The sequence below is a fragment of the Carassius carassius genome, chromosome 31, assembly GCF_963082965.1.
Source record: "Carassius carassius chromosome 31, fCarCar2.1, whole genome shotgun sequence".
Lineage (NCBI taxonomy): Eukaryota > Metazoa > Chordata > Actinopteri > Cypriniformes > Cyprinidae > Carassius > Carassius carassius.
Window position 1 is genome coordinate 7,882,210 of NC_081785.1, and position 23,019 is coordinate 7,905,228.

The 23,019-nt window shown below is 36.3% G+C and overlaps 2 protein-coding genes across 4 annotated transcripts in view; one reads left to right on the top strand and one right to left on the bottom strand.

Moving 5' to 3' along the window:
- Window positions 1–269: 269 nt before the first annotated feature.
- Window positions 270–16,183, bottom strand: LOC132111903 (receptor expression-enhancing protein 3-like). The gene is made up of 7 exons (XM_059519529.1): window positions 15,845–16,183; window positions 13,052–13,124; window positions 12,659–12,735; window positions 11,729–11,849; window positions 8,674–8,787; window positions 5,378–5,513; window positions 270–307 (listed from the first exon to the last, which is right to left on the bottom strand). The coding sequence occupies exons 1-7, from the start codon at window positions 15,874–15,876 to the stop codon at window positions 270–272; spliced, it is 591 nt and encodes a 196-aa protein (XP_059375512.1). The 5' UTR covers window positions 15,877–16,183.
- Window positions 16,184–17,225: 1,042 nt separating this feature from the next.
- LOC132111448 (regulator of G-protein signaling 7) overlaps window positions 17,226–23,019 on the top strand; it is a 47,983-nt gene continuing 42,189 nt past the window's right edge. Inside the window, exons 1-2 of one of the 3 annotated variants that reach the window (XM_059518744.1) lie at window positions 17,226–17,437; window positions 18,126–18,262. In XM_059518744.1, coding sequence (XP_059374727.1) covers window positions 18,185–18,262 — 78 coding nt within the window. In that variant the 5' untranslated portion in view covers window positions 17,226–17,437; window positions 18,126–18,184. Of the gene's footprint in view, window positions 17,438–17,503; window positions 17,711–18,125; window positions 18,263–23,019 lie in introns of those variants that run through there. The other 2 variants (XM_059518746.1, XM_059518745.1) reach the window with 2 other exon arrangements.

The following is a 23,019-nucleotide window of genomic DNA, read 5'->3' on the forward strand; positions in this document are numbered from 1 at the left end:
ATACTATATGTCTTAGAAAAGGTTAAGACCTATATATATCTGGCTATAATCTTTTTTTCACCACAAAACTTTTGATAATGCTTTGTCAACACTTGAAGTTCATATGAATTTCAATCCATATACCAATGCATATGCTATTTTTTTCTTTCAAAAATGCTTAAGCTCAGTGAATAAAAAGTGAAAAAGTCCAAGACAGTACATAGGAAGTTCTTTTTTTTTCTTCTTCTTTTTGTTCTTGTCTTCACATTTGCTGCCTGCCTCCTACATTGCTAACCCACTCCAGGTGGAGTGGTGCTGGTGTCAGATCCTGAGAAGACAGAGAGAGGAACCCCATAGTGGCTGCTGGGTGCTGGAGGTCTGGGGCTCCGGGTATTGAGGGCAGGATTATTGGGGACAGGCTGAGGAGAGATGAGGGCAGAGAGCAGTCTGACCCAGCGGAAGGGAGGGAGATAGAGATAGAGCGAGAGAGAGAGAGAGAGAGAGAGAGAGAGAGAGAGAAAGGAAGCATGGGTGAGATGAGAATGAAAAATTCAAAGAGAGACTAAGGAAAGGAATGAGATTCAAGGAATGCTGGAGATCAAAACAGGGAAATTTCAGCAAACCTTTTAATGAAATGAAGCACTATAATATGCAGTGTTATAGTATATATTCCTATTTTAGGAATATTTGATTACGATTGGTCAATTGTGACATCCTATGGTTGAATATTTTTGTGTAGTGATTTCTAAACTGTAAACAATTTCCTTCATAGTTGTTCTAGTTTGAAGTCTTTTGTATCACTTTGAATAATAAAAGTTTATAAATAATGTTTAAAATCGATTTTACATTTATTTGGTAAACACCCATGTAATCAATGAGGAACTACAGTCATGGTAATTATAACAAAATAAACCCTTTCAGGGTGATACAAGACCCACTTTGTATATATCATAATCACATAGCTTATTTTGAAATAGATTTTTTTCCCTAAGCAATATGGATACCTAAAAATCACACAAAAAACACAACTGCTTTTAAAATTGATAATTAGAACGGTTTCTTGAGAACCAAATCAGCATATTCAAAAACTTTCTGAAGGATCTTGTGAAAAAATGTAGCTTTGCCATCACAGAAATAAATGACATTTCAAAATAACTAAAATAAAACAAAACAAAAATATTTTAAATAAAAAATGTATTGTTTGGTAATGCATTACAAATGAATTTGCTATTATGTTCATGCATAGTGTGATTAAATCATAATCAATTAAATGATTCAATCGAAGCATGTTTATTATTTATTTATATACTATTATAGTTTTAAATAATATTTTTAATGATCTTTTTATACCTTTTATTATAGATTTTTTCATTCATTTTTATATTTTCAGTCTTATTTTAGTTAAATTTTTAAGTTGGTGCTTTTGTCTTTATTAGTTTTTCTATTATTTATTTATTTAATTTATTAAATTATTGACTTTTTTGCTGTTGTTTTATTTTTTAGTTCACTTTTATTTTTTTATTTCCAATTAGCATTTTAGATTTATTTCAAAAAAAAAGAAAAAAAAAAAAGTTTTAGTTAATAATAACCCTGAACTGTAAGAAGCTTATCCTCCAGAATATCCCACTGATAATAATATGGTTTTATATAACTTTACAGTTCAAATAATACACACTTTTGAATGGAAGAATGAATAACAACAGAATTAATTGCACATTTCAATACGTATGTGTAAATGCATTTTTTGTATGCACTCATATTCCAGGAGGACTTGAACTCCTGACAAAGTGACAGAACCTATTTCTCTTTCATTTGCTCTCTTATTCGTTCATCCTTTTCCTCTTCTCTTCCCCTCTTCTCTCTGAGACACAGGACATCTCCACACTAAGGTGCCGAAAGATACGTTCTGTGACAGAGACCACAACTGCTGTTGGACCACACACACACACACACACACACAAACACAAACACACTCACACACACACACACACACACACACACACACACACACACAAAACCTGCCTCAGTCTTTGCATTTATCAGTGAACGTGTACACGGCCATCACTGTCTATTCTTATTATAAAGTATTTCTGTATTGTCATTGTTGTGTAAGTTCAAATAAATATAAGTAGCATTAAAACAGTGTATTGTTTGCAGTTCAAGACAAACTAGCAGCACAACACATCGAAGCTTTGTAGCATTAATCTCTTTCTTCTTTATAGCCTAAATGCGTGATTATTCAAATCAGGCAGCTCCACATAAAGGTTAAACACACACACACACTAAAGGTGGCTTTCGGATGCACACACTCAAATATCTCACTGTAAATCTAAAAGGGATGCAAATCGCTAATTTCCCCTGTTCGGTTTTGCATGTTGACCCTGAAGTTAAAAGATTCTGCTGAGAAAGACCATTGGCATGTCTAAAAAAATGTATATGGGTTTGTTAGGATTAAACCTTTTAAAATATGTGCCTTTGCAGAGGTTTCCTAAACTAACTGCAAGTGTTCCTGACTGTGGCAAATAAATATGCAGGCAAAACCAAAGAGTGACTTTGAAAAACAACACGTGACTGCTTCTAGTGGTCAGTGGAGAAACTGCAGTATGACAGACAACATGCTATGAAGAAACTAATACACATATGGTAATACACAAAGCATTTATTTTATTAACCAACAGACCTAGAGGAGCTTATGATGAACTGATTGGCGTCTGTACTGCTTAATTGTGTCCTAATATGTATACAGGATAATAATTAAAGCAGATGTTTTGGCACATCACACAGGTACTAATTTAGGAGTTAATGGATTTAAAAGATTACACTTGTTTAGAAAAATATATTTAGTGTTTTATTATTATTCCTGTCTCCAAGGACTCTCAAAAGACAGACTGGTGTTTCATTTGACTTTGCAGCACACATAAAGAGTAATGTCTAGCCCATGAAATAGCTTAAAGCAGAGAAACCCAGAAACATAAATTTTCTTTAAAGAAATGTCCACCTTTCCCTCACGTTTTCAACATTTATGACCTTTCCAGGCCTTTCAAGATTCCCTGATATTTTGAGGTTTTCTGCGACCTGTTCCAAGGTCAAAGAAAATAAACTTTGTTTTAAAACGAACACATTCAAAATAACTGTTGGTCACACATCTGTATACATATACCTACTTAACAGGTTTCCTCTATCGCACAAAACACAGTAACAAACCAAATCCTTAGAGGAATCCTTTTTCCCACACATTTAACACAAAACACTAACATTTTCAAAACAGGGAAAATCATCTCACTGTTTACACATTACAGTACTAACAGCAAAGCCTTCTGTAAACTAGTCAGATTCACTCTCCTGTCACGCTTTGGTCAAATGATGTACTAATTAGTGCTGTTGTGTTGTTATCAAAATTTGTTATTAAGGCTGAAATTAGTTATTAAGGCTAGAATGACAGACTAACAAACAAACATGAATAAAATTAATGTAAATTAAAATGGATTGCATAATTTTTTTTTTTAAATACAACCCTAAGACATATAAACTTAAGAAATGTATTTTGAAACTTCATTTTAACTGTTACTTAAAAGCAACTATTTAAGATTACAGTTACATAATTCCATAACAGATTTAAAAGTTAAAGGCATAGTTCACCTAGAAATGCAGAAAAAAATTACTTACTAGTTTTCATGTCATTCCAAACCTGTATGAATTCTTTGGAATGTTAAAATTGACTGAAAATCTTCCCTTAAACTGTAGTTCTACAATGAACCAACGGAGTTTGTTGTTAACATGCAATTTCTGAACTTTCAGAATTCCATTTTAGAATATCAGGGAAGATCCTGAGTAAATAACTGTTGACTTGACAGAGCAAAGACAAAATGCAATAATACTGAACTGAGAAAAACTACTTACATTTTTTTTATTTAATTTTGATTGATGTATGTAGTCAATTAAACCACTTTTATGATACTTTGGTGTTCTTTATCTGTCATTTTGGAGCTTGCTTGACATGCCGATTCCCTAATTCACTTTAAATTATATAGAAAAGAGCATACAGGATATTCTTAAAAAATATGCCTTTTGCATTCCATTGAAAAACTAAATTAATATGGGTTTGAAATGATATGAGGGTGAATAAATGATGACAGAACTTTCATTCTGAGCAAAACTATGTAAATGTAAACATGAACAAGCTGATACATCTATGCATACACAAAAAACAGCTGACATGCATAATCTCTCTCTCTCTCTCTCTTTTTTTTTTTAAATCAGATATTTTCTATCTTTCTCAGATATTTTCTCCTCCATTTAATTTCGGTTCAAACTTTTGACTCTGACACCTGTCCCTGTAGAGGGAGAGTGAGGACACTAGAGATATCGGTGCTTCTGTGACAACGACAATTTTAATTCTGTCATCATTTATTCAACCCTCATGTCACTCCAAACCCATATTGTGAATTTGTGGAACGCACACAAAAAGAAAATGTCCATACAATCACAACTAATGGATTCTGAAGGTTTCAAGCCTCATAAAAGAGGCAAAAGTGTAACGAAAATTATTGGAATGTGGTCAAAAAGTTGTCTGACATGTATTTATCATAAGTCTCAAATCATTTTTACTTCAGTTTTCTTATGTCCTTGAAAGTCATATTTTAAACCGTTTTTTTTTTTTTACTGGAAAGGTTTGTATCTTGTTTGGTTACATGTTTCGATTGACCAGCCGAACTTTCCATCAGGATTGCTTTTCAAACCTTGTTCTACCACTAGAGGGAGACATAACAATTACTTTCTGATGACAGACAATGCACTCCACTAGGGCTCATTTGCCCTTGAGGTCTTAAAATGCTAATTTTAACTCTTACAGTTCATTGTTTCTTTAGTTTAATTTCAGTTAAATTAATATTTGGTACCTTTTCATAATTACATAATCAATCATTTATCATTATATAATCAGCAATGATGTCATTAAAGGAAAAAAAGTTTTCCCAAAAATGAAAATTTGCTCAAATTTACACTTCCAAGTCCATCCAAGATATAGCTATTCATCTGAACAGATTTGGAGAAATTTCGCATTACATCACTTGCTCTATATCACTGCAGTGAATGGGTTCCATCAGAATGAGAGTAGTTGATAAAAACATCCACAAGTTATGCAAGTAATCCACAAGCTGCGTGTTTGTAATAAATCCATCAAGACATTTTTAACATTGTTTTTAACATTTAACTATCCATAAAATTGCTTTCTCCAGCACTGGTGAGCAAGTGATGTAATGCTGCATTTCTCCAAATCCATTCCGATGAAGAAACAAACTCACTTACATCTTGAACATCAGCCTGAGAGTAGGTACATTTCCAGCAATTTTTTATTTCCTTAACTCTTCTTTTAAAGCATGTACACTACAGCACTCACCAGAATCAGCAGCGCTAGGGTGAGCAGGCTGGAGGACCCGTCGGCTGGGGTTGGAGAATGCTGATTGTTCAGAAGGGAACTGCGTCAGGTCTGGAATACTGAAACTCCTCAGACGTTCACTAATGGCACCCTGTCCCTGTGACATGATGATCCATTGTACATGGTGCATTGAGTTAACAAAGTTGTGGCTACCTTTATAATACACAAAGACATCATTTATTTAACTTCGCAGTTAATTATTGTCTAATGATGTGCTGGCGACAGGTTAAAGCAGATTGAAAAAGAAAGCAAGTTACCTGGGATAGGTTCAACAGCTACTGCTGGAGATTAGTTTAGCATGTAGACAGAAAGAGAAAGGAAACCGGAAGATTTGAACTAGATTTTTACATTTTCTGAAGAAAACGCAAGTGGTGATCAGAACATCCTTGCTAATAGCATAGCAATGCATGACAGTGTGGCAGATGATGAGTGCTGCTATGCATTCGACTAAGTTTTCTGAGTGATTTGTAGTGTGTTTGGGTGGTTGCTTACTGGCCAAAGTTAAAAGACCCTGAATGTCTATGATATTCTTGTTTTTAGATAAGAACAGCAGACCTTAGCAAAAACAGAAGAGTCTTATCAAAAACAGAAGAGCACTAGTGATTTAGATCTTTTTTAGAAACCAGACATGGCCAGACAGCAAATTTGATTTAAAATAAGCAGTCAAGAGAACCGGAGGCCACAGTGAACATGTAAGTTTTGCAGTGCATTTTTGTGTCCTTAAACATGCTGTATATTTTTAATATTAAACAAATTTGTGCTGTCCATACATTAAAAAAACAACAACAACTAATTAATTACACATTTCTTTCTGAAATTAATCATGATTAATCCCTCCTTACCTTTAAGTTTTTAAATATTGCAATACTTTTATATTCAATCTTCAAATGAATGTAGAAACAAAATAAATACTATATTTTTCATATTTGTTTAAAGGCATCCTTTTTATGACTGAAGGTGTGTATCACTAATACCAATACTACTGATATCTCTAGGAATATTTTTTTTCTTAATATTTAACCATTGACTATAGCCATTCAAAATTACAGTATAATTGAGAGCTATCAATTTTAACATTTAGTAGACCCATTATAATGAATGTCATATTTAGCTTCCTGTGCACTTCAGCAAGCAGGAAATATACAGAATTTGAATAAAGTTAAAGTTAAATATAGATAAACCCTTAAAATTGCAAAAGTTATTGGGTTATTTTGGCTGCTTTAAGAGCTGTCACTACTGAACATGATCCGGTTCTGACACACATCATCTTTTCTCAGAACTCTTTACCTATTGTGACCCACTTTTCAGGTATTAAATTCTCTACTAATGAGCTGATTAGTTGAATTGTGTGTGTTAGATGAGGGAAGACAGTGCTGGGCTGTTCCAGGACAGTTTTGAAAACTGCATAACAGAGACATTTTCTTAAATGTGACTCTTATATAACAAATACATGCATGCACAGTTTTAAGGGCAGCTTTAATCACCTTTTTGGTAACTTCATGACTTAACTGACAACATACACTCACCTAAAGGATTATCAGGAACACCTGTTCATTTTCTCATTAATGCAATTATCTAATCAACCAGTCACATGGCAGTTGCTTCACTGCATTTAGGGGTGTGGCCCTGGTCAAGACAATCTCCTGAACTCCAAACTGAATGTCAGAATGGGAAAGAAAGGTGATATAAGCAATTTTGAGCGTGGCATGGTTGTTGGTGTCAGACGGGCCGGTCTGAGTATTTCACAATCTGCTCAGTTACTGGGATTTTCACGCATAACCATTTCTAGGGTTTACAAAGAATGGTGTGAAAAGAGAAAAACATCCAGTATGCGGCAGTCCTGTGGGCATAAATGCCTTGTTGATGCTAGAGGCAGAGGAGAATGGGCCGACTGATTCAAGCTGACAGAAGAGCTTCTTTGACTGAAATAACCACTCGTTACAACCGAGGTATGCAGCAAAGCATTTTTGAAGCCACAACACGCACAACCTTGAGGCGGATGGGCTACAACAGCAGAAGACCCCACCGGGTACCACTCATCTCCACTACAAATAGGAAAAAGAGGCTACAATTTGCCCAAGCTCACCAAAATTGGACAGTTGAAGACTGGAAAAATGTTGCCTGGTCTGATGAGTCTCGATTTCTGTTGAATTTGGCATAAACAGAATGAGAACATGGATCCATCATGCCTTGTTACCACTGTGCAGGCTGCTGCTGGTGGTGTAATGGTGTGGGGGATGTTTTCTTGGCATGCTTTAGGCCCCTTAGTTCCAATTGGTCATCGTTTAAATGCCACGGCCTACCTGAGCATTGTTTCTGACCATGTCCATCCCTTTATGACCACCATGTCACCATGATGGCTACTCCAGCAGGATAATGCACCATGTCACAAAGCTCGAATCATTTCAAATTGGTTTCTTGAACATGACAATGAGTTCACTGTACTAAAATGGCCCCCACAGTCACCAGATCTGTACCCAATAGAGCATCTTTGGGATGTGGTGGAACAGTAGCTTCGTGCCCTGGATGTGCATCCCACAAATCTCCATCAACTGCAAGATGCTATCCTATCAATATGGGCCAACATTTCTAAAGAATGCTTTCAGCACCTTGTTGAATCAATGCCACGTAGAATTAAGACAGTTCTGAAGGCGAAAGGGGGTCAAACACAGTATTAGTATGGTGTTCCTAATAATCCTTTAGGTGAGTGTAAATGCTACATTGCATGGTCATAGTTTCAATATTAAACTTTATTATATACAACGTGCGTTACTGCTTTTGTTTGTGTGCTAAGAGCACAGTATAACGGCTGACAGGACAGGGAAATTAGTTTTTACTGACATATGGCCTGAGACAACATCTCATCTGACCGTAGTTCAATGTTGTTCTACTGAAGCTCCCTCGTCACCTGTACCTTTTCCGGTGCTAAGGCAAAGTGGGAGTGTCTGAAAATTATTCCCTTTGATTGGTTCATAAAGATGTTCTGGGTCTAAATAAATGCAATTCTTGTCAAGAGAAAAGAGACAGAAGCAGCAGTTGTGAATAGGGTGGCCAACCCAACCTCTGCCCCAGTGTTAATTGCATTAAATATTTCTAACATGTTAAAGTGAAACAAATCTATTATATGTGTTAACGCATTCTGTTTACATGGAATGAAAGTTGTTACCTGACCAAATCAGCTTAGTTAGTTAGGTTATCTCAAATGCCTAGTATAAGCACTGCATGAGTATATGAATGAGCAGGTGTCTGTGCAATACCTTCACAGCAGCCGAGACAGCAGCAGCAGCCGCAATCGTGAGACCCTGCCGCCCAAAATTCACCACAGTCTCATAACTCTTCTCCCTGGCCTGGACAATATATTCGTCAATCTCCTGAAAAACAGAATGTGAAACAGTCAATAAATCTATCTTTTAAATTCCCCCTAAACCTCCATCTAGGAGTTGTTTGACAACAAACAATTACAGAGGGCTGGAAACAAAATATGCAGGCGCCGTTAAACGAACCGTGCAGTTTACTGTTAGTTCATAATAGAGCCCGACCGATATGGATTTTTGGGGGCCGATGCCGATATTAACTCGAAAAGAGCCGATTTATAAGCCGATATTTTGATTTTAAAAATAATCTGGATATTAGACCCATTTCCTATAAACTGCATTTACACAACATTTAATAGCAAAATATCTGCCTGTTCTATGTATGTGGGCTGTATAAACCATTTTCCAGAATGGACTATGTTAAAAAAAAAGCCTTAGATTACAGTCTCAATGACTAAACAATTGCACATCAAAAGTATATATTTTTTAATGATCAAAAAACAGTCTGGTTTTAAACATTTAACACTTTTACTTTCTTCCAGTTGAAGCTGGTTTTAACAGTCTGTGTGTTTACTGTAAATAAATTATAATACTAAAGTTAAAGTATTTGCAGAAGTAGTCCCACACTTTGCTGCTACAGCATTCACCTTTTTCAGCCATCTGTAGGCAGAAAGAGAGACGGAGAAAGAATAAGCATGTGTATTAATAATATCACCATGTATCATTACTCATGTCATCATTAGAATTATAATAATAATAAACTGGGATCTCCTACATAGGCAAAAATGAGAAATATATATATATTTTTTTATTTGTCAAGCAATAGGTATTACCTAATTATATTTAACAATATTATTTCAACATTTTCCTGTTATGTCTGTAAAGCTGCTTTGAAACAATATGTAAAAAAAAAAAAGCGCTTGTTCAGCTCACATTTATTTACATGTCCCCTCTGGTTTAATCATTTCTGACGCACCTACTGTAGTTACTGTAACTACACTATATTTGCTCTCACAGACACATTCACAACAGACCCGTATATCTTCTCCTCTTCTCTTTGTGCAGTCTGAATCAAAACATCGTCTTGCATACTATTACCGGAAGATTACGGAATCAATTCGAAGTTGAATGGTTAACGTTAGTGTCATGAACACACCGCTGTCAATTTTGAGAAGAACCACCTTCAAACAAGTTAATAGCAAGCATTTAAGGGGCCTGCTAAAAAGGAAGCTATTAGCGTTAGAGTAATGTAACCAGCCTGAATTCACCAAATTGTTCTCTGGACCTGACGGTAGCCTCTTCTTCCTTGCTTCTCTCTTAATTCTCAACAGCAGGACTAGCGCTATCGCTCGCTTCTTACAACGGGACAGATACATGTTTGCTGCTGACCGAAAGGAGGAGGAACAGACTATGAAAGAGCTCCCGCTAAACGTTTTTAAAACTCCGCCTATGCCATAGCGCAGCGCAAATCGTGTTGTATCTGAAGGGCAACGCTGAACCCAGCGGCAAGCGCCGTGCATACCGCGAACTGTGTGAAAGGCCCAATTACGCGGTCATTATGTGGGAAACACACCGCAATAGAATAAGAATAAGTTAAACGCTAACGTTATAGTTTGACCTCCTATTAACGTTCGCGCTCTTCCACTGATAAACATGGTATTAGCTTTGTGGCTAATCTAATATAGCAATGCATTAGCGGCTGTAAGTGATGTTACAGAATATTTAGAAGTAATAATGATAGGACCGTTAGCTAGAACTACCACACAGTCTTTATATACAGGGTATGAACTAAATCTACAATCATTTCACATGACGAACGACAGACTCACCGTCAAAACAGTTGATCGCTTTCTTCTGTAGTGGACTTCTGGCGCTGTTGTTAACTCTGGAGCTGCAGAGCTCCCTCTGGTGGGCACACTATGCAACACTCATAACATGAGTAAAGCATGAGACTCTGTTTCTCATGTTTCATCGGCCGTTATAAATGCCGATGCCGATTTAAATGCAATTAGCTTATATCGGCCGATAATATCGGCCAGCCGATATATCGGTCGGGCTCTAGTTCATAATGATCATGTAATCGAGACATGCAACTAACCCAATCCATCTGTTAATCTCTTAAAGGGGTGGTTCGGGATTTTTGACATCGGACCTCATTTTTAGGTCAGCCTGGTTGTTATTCATCAGTGGAGACATTTTTTTTAAAAAATCATCCAGTCCTTATATTTGGATAGTTGGCCGATGCTAGGCTAGCGCGAGTCAATGGGTATATGTTAGCCAGCCATTAAAAACCGTTTTACCCACTCCACAGTGCACCAAACGCAAATCAATTATAACACTAGACTATCGATGCAAATGTCCGTTGAGAGAATAATGTTAGAAATCAAACTTACCTTTCATCTCAATGATCCTAAAGGAACTAGTTTCTCAGCCGCTGCGGAATTTTACTTTGCTCCGGTTAGTAATGCGGCAAAAAGTAAACACAGAACAGAAGCGCACTACAGTCGTTACATCCAGCTAACCGGCTCACTCGGTTGCCTAGGTAATCAATATCACTCCGCTGCTGCTGTCGACAAGGCTTATGATTACAGAGAACAAATTATAACTAATGCAATGTGATGAAAGGTAAGTTTGATTTCTAACATTATTCTATCAACGGACATTTGCATCGATAGTCTAGTGTTATAATTGATTTGCGTTTGGTGCACTGTGGAGCGGGTAAAACGGTTTTTAATGGCTGGCTAACATATACCCATTGACTCGCGCTAGCCTAGCATCGGCTATCTATCCAAATATAAATTGGATAGATAATTAAAAAAAAAAAATGTCTCCACTGATGAATAACAACCAGGCTGACTTAAAAATGAGGTCCGATGTCAAAAATCCTGAACCACCCCTTTAACATCATTAATGTGATCATTGATTTCAGTATGGCTATAAGTTCACTGTCAGTGAATGCCTATTCCCAGGGAACCTGAGGATATGCTTAGGTCATTACCCTTTCCTTGGATGCCAGCATAGGGTGTAGGAACTTCCTGTAGAGGACACTGGCTCCTCTGGTGTAGGGAGACAGCAACCAAAAGACGAAAGCCATTTTCAGTTCGTAGTAAACTGGAAACCTGAAACAGTCAAGTACAATCAATATGAAAACAGACGGATGATGGAAGACAAAAGAATGAATTTGTTTTAGGCATTCTCTACGATTTTAGTCTAATGGACCTCAGCATTGGTGGATCGATTTAATGAAACTACGGCTGTTTAACTCAAATTCGAAGTAAATGATTTCCGCTCCCCAAAAAAACAAAAACATTTTTTTTCAATGTGTATTTTATTTGTATTTATTGTTATTTGAATCTTTATTTTTTATCGTTGATTAATTAGTTTTAATTCCGTCCTACAAAAAAGTGTTTTCTTAAAAAAAAATCCCTTTTGGATTTTACAGAATTTTATTTATTTATTTATTTAAATTACAGAATAGAAGAGTTAAATGTCATTTTTAAAACTTATCTTTAAAAAAAATAATAATCATTTAATGCCAACTTTTCAGCATTAGTACACGGCATAGAATTATCCAAGAAAATAAAACTGATCTAATTTAGGAAGACTCAAGCCAGCAAAAAAAAAAGGTTTTGTTTTCTTTCTTTTTTCTTTTAAATGTCACGAAACTAATGAAATGCACTTGAATTTAACTGAACTGAAACTGAACCTAACAGACTTGTTCCTCTAAGTGGCCTGAGGAAAATAAATGGAGCTCAGTATCTGCAACAACAGATAAAAGCCCTTTTCATAAACCACAAATGTTAGACAGTGAAAAGTCACAATAGAGAAGAATGGCAAAATGTTAATAAAACCACTTGATTCAAAATTACTCCATTCAATCCAATAACAATTATTTATTTGCCTCTTTTCAGGCTGTGTGTGTATTTACCAAGCCAAAGAAAGATCTGTGATGGTCTCCACTGCTGTGTAAAGAGCAAACACAATCCAGTACATCATCCATCGCACCTGTCAACCCACAAACACAAAATGTCTATTGGAGGTATAGAAAAGCTACTTACTTAACTTTTTTGTAAGGTGAGAAACGGAAGTAGCTGGAAGAGACCACAAACAGGGCACACATGGTGGAAGAACAGTATTAAATTGCTAAACAGCTCAGGGTTTAGTTACCGACAGTAACCAGGATATATGGACAGTTTAGCAGGAGCTCTCCATCTATTCTGGCTATTAACATCCTCTAAACTCTAATCTATTGATGTGAAGAATCAGCCGAACATAGCTGGATAAAGATATGCATGTGCCTTTATATGAATCGAGTACTCACATATTCTTTGACATTCTTGGATTTGACGGCTTTAAAGGAGTAGTACGCAGGATACAGCGTTCCAAACACAAGACTGTGATAAAACACACACAGACATATACATTAGATTTAAAAATATCATGTAGCTGTTATATGCAAGCAAACAAATAAAGGTTGGTGAACTAACAGTAAGTTTTTTTTCTTCTTTTTTTTAATAGAAAAGAAAAGTGAAAAAGAAAGTGATGTGACATACAGCATTCGTGCTCTGCTTTTAACCCATCCAAAGTGCACACAAACAGCAGTGAACACACACACACACTGTGAACACACACCCAGAGCAGTGGGCAGCCATTTATGCTGCAGCACCCGGGGAGCAGTTGGGGGTTCGGTGCCTTGCTCAAGGGCACCTAAGTCATGGTATTGAAGGTGGAGAGAGCACTGCACATGCACTCCCCCCACCTACAATTCCTGCCAGCCCGAGACTCGAACTCACAACCCTTCGATTGCGAGTCCGACTCTCTAACCATTAGGCCATGACTTCCCATAGTGTATACTGATTTTTTCACATTAATTTTTGCATTTGGATTATCTTAAAACTACTAATAATTAAATTTATATTAAGTTAATCTTTAAATACAGTAATAATTTACACCTTAATTACAAGTTAATATAATTTTTTTTCTACTGTACGTGTAGACTTGTAGATACTTGTAGATTTAAGTTGACTAATCTTAGTTTATGTGATCTATTTTTATTTTATACTTTTTACAGGCCATTACAAGTCGTGGCCTAGTGGTTAGAGAGTTTGACTCATAACCCTAGGGTTGTGGGTTTGAATCTTGGGCTGGTAATATCACGACTTAGGTGCCCTTGAGCAAGGCACCAAACACCCAACTGCTCCCCGGGCACTGCAGCGAAAATGGCTGCCGCGTGCGCCCGCAATGGAAAGCACGAATTCTGAGTATGGGTCACCATACTTGGCTGAATATCATGTCACTTTCACATGAAAATAATTAACTTATTGTATCAACCATAATTGAAATTTCTGTGGATTCCTATGCAAAATTTTATATTTGATGATAATCCATCCATTTTATTTGGATGCCCATCCAGATGGCAAATCCAGCCTTTGCCTTACAGGCCTACTCAAATATTGAAACCAGAACAATGATCATTCAAAATTCTTGATTTATTGTGACAGATGAGAATGAAATCCCATTTTTTTTTTTTTCAAAAGAGGTGTTGACCACCTCACTTCAGTACATACACAAAGTAAATCCACAGCCTTCACTGTAACTGGCTTGTGTTTCACTGAACCATATATTTTCGAGTAGCTATGGGAACGACATCACTGCCCGATACCGTCTAAAGTTATTGTGATCATGGGTGTGTGTGGTGAGAGACCGTTGGATGGAGTCCATTTATTGCTTAACTGTTTCTCCACTCTAAAACATCTCTACCACAAAGCAAAATAAATCCTGAAGTCAAGAGTAGAGGTCATCTCTTAACTCAAAACAGTGAATCTGTTTGTAGCTAAACAACTTCAGCGTCACCAAGTCACCATTTCCAAACACAGCCTGCCTTGCTTTCACTACTAGACAGAAGAAAGTGTTTAAACGTCAAATGCTGTGAGAACACATTAGAGTCACAATGGTTTAGTCATGCATTTCCTATGATGCTGTTCGCTGGGAGAACTTGTGACCTGGTGAGGGTAAAAAAAAGAAAGAAGGGAAAGAATAGAAATGTGTGTGTATGTGTGTGTGTGTGTGTGTGTGTGAGAGAGAGAGAGAGAGAGAGAGAGAGAGAGAGAGAGAGAGAGAGATGTTACTGTACATCTCTAAAACAGCTATGCCTTGTTTGTCGGCGGCAAATAATTCATCATGTTAACTTACAGTAAGACCACAAAAGGCATTTCAAGAGAACTTTAGACTTTGAAAGCAACTATAACCTACTATATACAGTATAAATGTATTTATTTCCGTGAAGACCAGAGACCCTTATCTCTTATATTGTCAGTACACTAAAGATAACCAAACCCATAGCAAACAGCACCTATTGAGATGAGGCACATAATGTGTTTCCTCATGCTGACCTTTTCCACAAAGAAAGAGACACACCTACTGTAACATTACTGTCCAGCAGGAAAACAGTTCCTCCCTGGCAGACAGGGACTTTGAATAAAGCAGGTCTCCAGCCAAAAACATGATGAATTTCCTGTTCTACTCCACCAAGTCAGCAAAATTAATGTAGGGTTTCTTTTTTTCCACTACATAATTTTTGAATTTTTATTATGGATGATTCAAAGGTTCCTACACTTTCTTTCCAGTGAATTTCCAATATTTTCCCATTTTTGTGCACTCACAAACAGTCGTTTCCAGCCTACTAAATACTTCAAATCTGAGCATATATTAACTGTAAATATTAACAATACCTTTTAAAAATGTATTTATTTCCATTACTTTTCTGGGCTTGGAAATCAATAATTTTTCTGGTACATTTCAGATTTCCTAAGGCAGTGGGAACCTTCTTGGTTGTGAACATATATAAAATGAAAATACAGCAAAAATGTAATAACCGTAAAAGTGTTTACTTATATTGGGGACAAAACGCTAAGCACGTCGGTTTGTTTTTCCTCAGAAAATAAACGAAACTAGTTTTATGAATTTATAATACTGTTTTGTATTGTAACGATGTAGATTTTAGACAGTAACGTTACATTATGCATAGATTTTAATGCGCCGTCGACTCAGCAGTTTTCACGAATGTACTGAAAGCCAAGGTCAGAAACGCAAATAGTTTTCGATAAATACTCACACGATGACCCTAGATATAATCCACGAGACCATCTTTCAACCTGTTGCACTTTTAAGATATAAGATTCGCTGCAGATCCAGTCCAGAAGCGTAAACTATTTAAATAAACTATAACTACTAATAACTTCGCTTCTCCAACCGCCAAAACTCAACCAATGAGTTCCTGTATTTAACGCATGCTTCCTGATATCAAGAAGTTTGCAAGATGACATCGTTATTTGACGAATAACCACTCGTTTCAGCTGCTGTCCTCTGCCTACATGATGTTCCGTTGTGTTAAAAGTGTATGCATTGTTTTCCTCTTCTCAACAAGTCATTTTCGGACAAGGGACTATGTCACCTTTGATTGACCCCACTGATTGGACGGAGCCGCTGGTTTATCCCGCCTTCTGCGTTTAGTGATTGGACCACTGACGCCAAACAGGGTCACAGGGCGGAGCGGCTCATTGCTTGCACGCTGTTTACGTACTAGGATACACTGAGTTTGAAACAGGTAATTTGGAAACGTTTTTTATATGATGGACAGATACATTGATATTTTATTTTGAATGTTTGTATTGTCGTGTAGTCTGATTTGGCATATTTTGACAACTTTTAGAAGTACACTAGATGACCTCAGAGCTAAAAGCACTGTAGGTAATTTCCAGTTATAAGATCCTAAAATTTGGTGCCTGGCAGACATACGTAGAGTGATTATTTATTTATTTATTTATTTATTATTATTTGGGTTACTGAATGAAATAAAATATAGGCTACTATATTTTATTGTTGCAACAATGTAGGTTAATTATATAATAGATGTACAATGTAATATAAATCCAATATTGTTTTGCCATTTCTGCCACATCTGTTTTAGGTTTTCTTAATTTGCCCCCAAATCAATTTTGCAGTGTGTGTTAGACTGTTAAAATGCAATTAAAGGGTAGTAGCACAAGTGGTTAATGGTGACTTTAACCTTTCTGTTGTAGATGTCCGAAACTGCACCCAACTGTGCAATTTTTTTTAGGGAGTAAGTATAGAATAAATAGAAAACATGCATACATTTCAGGTTTGAGACCTTTAAAATACACATTTTAAGTAAGATGTAAAATAATATATGTAAAATAATAATAATGTAATAATTTAATTTTATATTTGAATAAAATAGAAGTTAAATTATTTAATATTTTATATTATTAAAAAATTATATTAAATATAATAAATGTATATTTTAATTAAGAAAAAAATATAATTAAGCAATTAAATTTTTTATGCATTATTATTATTAGTATTATTATTATTATTGAGTGACACCTTTAAAATATTATGAAACTATTTACAAAACAAAAATGCTAAATCTCTCAAAGAAAGCACTCCCTTCTCCTCTTTTGTGTAGGCTCCAGGATTGGTTCAAGGTTGGATGCGCGTGCCCTTGTTTCTGGCGCGTGCTCCGTCCTTCAGCAGAATCCCTGCGCGAGATAACGCGTCAAGCATCAGGCAAAGGATCATTAATATTTCCAACGAAAGATACGTCTGACAGCTGACGAACTGCACGAGCTTGATCCACTCTGGCATCGCGGGTCCATATATCAGGGGGAGACGGGGCGTGTTTGAGGTGAGAGTGAACAGAAGTCATGCTTTATGATAGTGTTGTGCATTTTGTTGGTGATGCCAGGTCTCTAAGGACCCCTGCAAGGGCTGCAGTTTCGCCCGAGGAGCTGTCTGTGGTTCTGAAAGGATAGGGTGTCCGTGCAAGGCTGAGCATTTTTGGTTATACGAAAATTTGCTTCCTGCTCCCGTTTCTCGCGGGTTGAAGCAAGATAAGACAGCGAATCTCGCTTGACACATCATAAACCTTCGCATGCATGACATAAGGGTGCAGCGCGAGGTAGAACAGTGTTTGCATTTAATTGGTTGTCCCACCGATATTACAAAACTGAGAAGTGTGTCTGATATGTGATCTGTTGTCATCAGATTTTCAGCGTTTACTTAATAATCTGTTGCTTTTAACCTTGAGAGGAAAATCCTCAACCACCAGCGGATAATTGATTTAGATAGCCAAATATGAATGTAATCCAAATGTTAGCCATGCATTTTTGTTTTCACTCAAACACCGTTGGTAAAACATAGTTGAAATTATTATTATCACAAAGATATTGCCATCTGATCAGTTCTGCAGTGTTATAGCATCATAAATACTTTGATTTCAATCCAGTAACATATCACATGTTTCAGTGCTTTAAGCATTATTATTATTGTATTACTTTATTTGTGTTTGTATGTGCCTTGTTTCTCCCTATCAGGTGTATATATTCACTGGAGTAGCTGTTTTGCAGAATTTTGGTTAGTTTTTGAGTGTACTATGGCGAAGAACAACAGCCTCCATCCAAACACCAATGGAGAGACGGACGACTCGCCAAACATGCTGGTTTATAGGAAGGTAGGACTTTTGAATAATTATTTGATTGGTTACTTTGTGAATGGTATTGCCCTTTTGACAGAACCAGTAGTGTACGCTTTGTTTTGAGAAAGTAATGGGGCTATTTGTTACACTTTTTAGTTTATTTTGGAAAGTCAGTTTCTGTATGGACACAAATCTTGAGATCTTATCTACAAAAAGCTATTAAACTTTTCAACCATTTAAAAAAAGAAGAAATAGTTTGTTTACCAAACATAGCCCTTTTGTGGCTATATGGGGTAAGTTGTCACAATGGAAATCTGCTATTAAATAGCATGTTACATTTAAGCTTTTGCCTTTGTGACAATTTTCCTTGTTACTGTGAGTCCCTCTGTAGGGCATTTTCTTGAGAAGCAACAGGAATGGAAAAATGCATGTTTTGAAAAAGGAGAGGTGGACATCAAAACTTATTTGACCTTTCATACTCTCCATCCTTCTGATGATTGGTAATTTGCTCATCACTGCTTGAGTCAAATTCATTTGTATTGCTGATTGGAAACTAAAGTCTGTTATTGTGGCTGAGAGGCACTAATGTTACCACTCACCCTATGGAGACTCAAAAAAGGAACATTAATTTTTCACAAAGCCATTATCACATATTTAAAGACTTGTGTGGCAAATTACAGTTTCAATTATGGTCAGTCCTTGTATCATTAATTAGTAGCCTGCTTAAATGAGCTCTGATGATGAATCAGGTATCTGAGTGCTTCTCTGTGATTAATTCATAATTCTAGTTTTTTATGCCGACATTAGGACTGGGCAATCTATTAAATATTTATGATGTATTTGTGATGATTTTTGCCCAGCGATATCAAATTAATCAACACTGTGATGAAACAGTTTTTATACATTTGTATATTTATTCTCTTAAATGGGAAGTAGTATCTCTCATTTAAATGTTTTTATTAATCAATTCAAATGCTTAGTTTCAGTGAAACTCAAAATAAATATTTAGAGAAAGATGCATTTGCAGAAAGGTGCATTCTGCTGCCAGATGGTGTAATTAAGAAATCTACCAGCAGGGACAAACAACATGTTAACCAGCCAAACCTTGATCCAACCCTCTGATACAGCAAAGACTTGCGACCCAAACACCTGTGCGATCACAACTAGTATTTATTCTGTCCTGTACCAGCTTGCCCTCCCTTCTCTCTTGAGCATGATACATTTAAATCTGCTCCCTCAGGTGTGGCTGAAATATGTTGTCAGAACATGACAATCAGATATAGTTTGGAGACAGTGAATCATTTATCTATACGAGGTCACAGAATCTCCTTGAAAGACTCTATTTATTTTTCCTTCTTTCAATTCATTTCCTTCCCCCTTCAGTTGATTTTCACATTTCCTCCATGCTACTTCAGTCCTATTAGGTCTGCTGTGCTGTGAAGTTGCAGGAAGGATAGGTGCTCTGCAGTCAGAGATACTGTGGCTCTTCTCGTTCCCTCACAAGACATTAACTCACCCAATTCAGAACTAATAACTACTGGCCAGTCTCTTATCACAGGCTTTTCTAACAGATCGCAAAGAGCTGAACTGATTTATGAAGGACCTTAGGCAGAACAGGGCCACTTTTGCCAAAAGCATTGCAACCCTAAGTGGATTGTAAAAATGGCTGTACGAATCATCATAGAATTACAGTCTGTTGCCCAAAAGCATTGTAAATATTAAGCATTGTAAATAGTTCTTGAAAATCTTAGATTATGTGCTTTACTTGATGCATTATACAATGGATTCTACTTATTTTATTTATTTATTTATTTGTGTGTGTGTGTGTGTGTGTGTGTATATATATATATATATATATATATATATATATATATAATCAAAGACAGTCAGGAACAAGGCTACTTTTTAAGGAGCATGTAAACCACTTTCTAAAATTATTTTCTCATTATTTATTTATGAGGTTGCCATGGGCTCCATAAAAAAAAAAAAAGATAAATAGAACAATAAAAATAGAACACTTACCTAGTTAAAAAATTTTTTTTTTCAAATTACATTTGAGATATTATAATATACTGTATGTGTGTTGTGTTATGATAGCAGAATAGTGTATACATTTGATCCAATTCAGTATTAGCAGAGGAAATTTTTAGGCTTTGTTGCTCAACCCTGAGTTTGTATTCCTTTGGAAAAATAGAGAAATTCTGTATAATGAGGAATTTGGTGGAAAAATTGGCTTGGAAATGTTAAATCATAAAGTGCACTCTCTGTGAAGTGAAGAGTGTCCACCAGTAATAATGAAAAAGTTGAAGCTGCTCTTGCATGCATGCCAATAAACTCCAACTGTAAGACATTTAGAGCTGTAGGAGTGTAATTCTCAGTAGTCTACTTGATCAATTCCTTAGTTGATGATAAATTCTCATTAGTTTTCTACTCACTGTTGGAAGTGTAGCATATTATCAAGCAAGATATTTTTTTTCCAGATTAAAAATCAACTTTCAAACCACATTTTAAATGTGAATACCATTAAATCTGTGCGGAATATTGTGCACAACATGACCCATCAACATTATAAAGTAGTAAAAGTCACAGGACCTAAACTTGAGCCTTGTGGGACACAATGGTGTAATTAGGGTTACCATATGAGCCATTTTCCCAGGATGCGTCCTTGCCAGAATTTTTATATTGCCTAAAATATCCAGATTTTGGCTGTTTGTGCTGTGCAGATCGATCATTGTATGACATTCATAAGAGCTATAGAGAGCAGAGCAGGTGGCTCCTTATGCATTAAAATTACTCTCTTGGTACTTTGGTGTCATACAATGATTGGTGCGCAGTGATGCTTCAAGTCGAATGAATGAACAAACACCTAACATGTACATGTATTTGCATTGCTTTGATCATTCTCTGTAAATCTCACCTTCTCACACGCCACGATTGGTTGATTATGTACCATACCTGCATGTTATTGGTCAAACTACTTTGGATGTTTTAGGCAATATAGAAATCCTGGCAAGGACGCGTCCTGGGAAAATGGCTCATATGGTGACCCTAGTGTAATGAAATAACGATCTTGTAGATTATGGTAGTTTTACCTCACTTTGTGTTTTGTAGCATACACCTGTATATTCTTGAACTGTCCTGCTTGGTTCTTATAGTGAGGGAGAGACAGATTCAAGCAGTGTTCCTGGTGTCTGCTACAGTGTCAATAGGTGCTGGAGAAAGAGATAAGTCACATATTCCTCAGATGCATCCTTCAGCTTCTTAGCAACACAGTTCTACATGCAAAGCTGCTGTCTTCACACTGCATTTTAATTAAAGTGTAACTGTGAAAATTAAAATAAAACACTGACTTGTATGTTGCACGTTGACCAACCATTAGTGCAGCTTTTGAAGTAGAAGGTAAATAGTTGAAAATAAATTAGTTCCTCCAAATGTAAACATTCTGTGGTTGTTCTGACCACATATTTTACTTTCTGTATTATTGATATTATTAGTAGAAGTAGTATATCATTATGTATAGTATATTACCAATAAAAAGTTAATGACAGGAGAGATTTTTTTTAAAGAAATTACATTTATTCAGCAAGCATGCATTAAATTAGGTGACAATAAAGACATTTCTTACTTTCTTATTGTCTTTTTTATTGTCTAAAAAAGGAACAAGGAACATGCAATATTAAGTACAGAGTCTGTTCTAAGTCATTTCACTCATTTTGCAGGAATATGTGTGTATGCTGTATAATGGCTGTCAAGGGCTTTCGCAGGGTTAAAATGAAATATTTCTTCATTTTCCATGGGCAAAACAATTGACAAGCACACCCATAGCTAAAGAAATATTGAGACACACACCCAGGCAAATGTATAGGCTCATAAACATGAACACACACTCATATACATATTGTGGTGCTCCTAAGTTATTGTTTATAGCCCGAGGCAGCATATATTTCTCACATTAAAGAAAGCTCAGAAAAAGGCAGTTCTCTTCTGAAGGATCCCTTGACTTTCTAGTTGTCACACCGTTTTGAAAATGCCCAGTCACATAAACTGCTGCTGGTGAATATAAAAATCTATTTTAGCTGATGGAGACACCAATCTGTTCCAACATGACCATCTCCACTTCTGACTTCTTCTCATGCATAATTCATATTCAGACCAGCATGCCTCTTTTTTATCATGCTGTACACCCAATGTTGAATGGCTACTACAGTATCTTGACCAAACTCTGCACAGAACAGCTCTTTTTTTATGCGAGCCTCCATACAGTTTGAGAAAACAGGATTGACTTAATCGAGTGTTGAATGGATTGTCTTTCCTAATCCCTTCTTCTTGATTTGAGGAATGCACATCCTTCATTGGTGGTCCGTGACCCTTAGTGGAGTTGCCATCGGTGACAGACTATTATGACTCATCGTGTGCTTAACGCTCTACGTACGCCTGTCTTCCGGCTGTTACGTCAGTATGGTTTTGACAGTGGTAACATATGTGCTGTTAGTGGGAGTTGTAGTGGGGAATGAGATGGAAATGAGGAATTGTCTCTTGGATGAATTTTTAGACTCAAAACCATGTTGCGTGACTGACACATAAACGGATGTGCCATCTTCTCGTTATCACACTTAAGTTAACATCATGTTCTTTTGACTGTTGTAGGTCTTTGATGCTTTTTGAACTGCGTGTGTGCATTTGTTTTACACACTCATGTGCACTTCCTGAGCATTTATGCATTAAAAAATACATGTACATGACCATTCAAAAATTTGGGTTTGGTAAGATTTTTTATGTTTTTGAAAGGCGTC

What these genes read in the sequence shown, in the direction of transcription:
- LOC132111903 (XM_059519529.1), bottom strand. Translation starts at nt 15,876, where the DNA reads ATGGTCTCGTGGATTATATCTAGGGTCATCGT. An exon ending in ATTATATCTAGGGTCATCGT is followed by an intron (nt 13,125 to 15,844) that starts GTGAGTATTTAT and finishes GTTTTATCACAG; the next exon opens with TCTTGTGTTTGGAACGCTGT. An exon ending in ACAGATCTTTCTTTGGCTTG is followed by an intron (nt 11,850 to 12,658) that starts GTAAATACACAC and finishes TGACTGTTTCAG; the next exon opens with GTTTCCAGTTTACTACGAAC.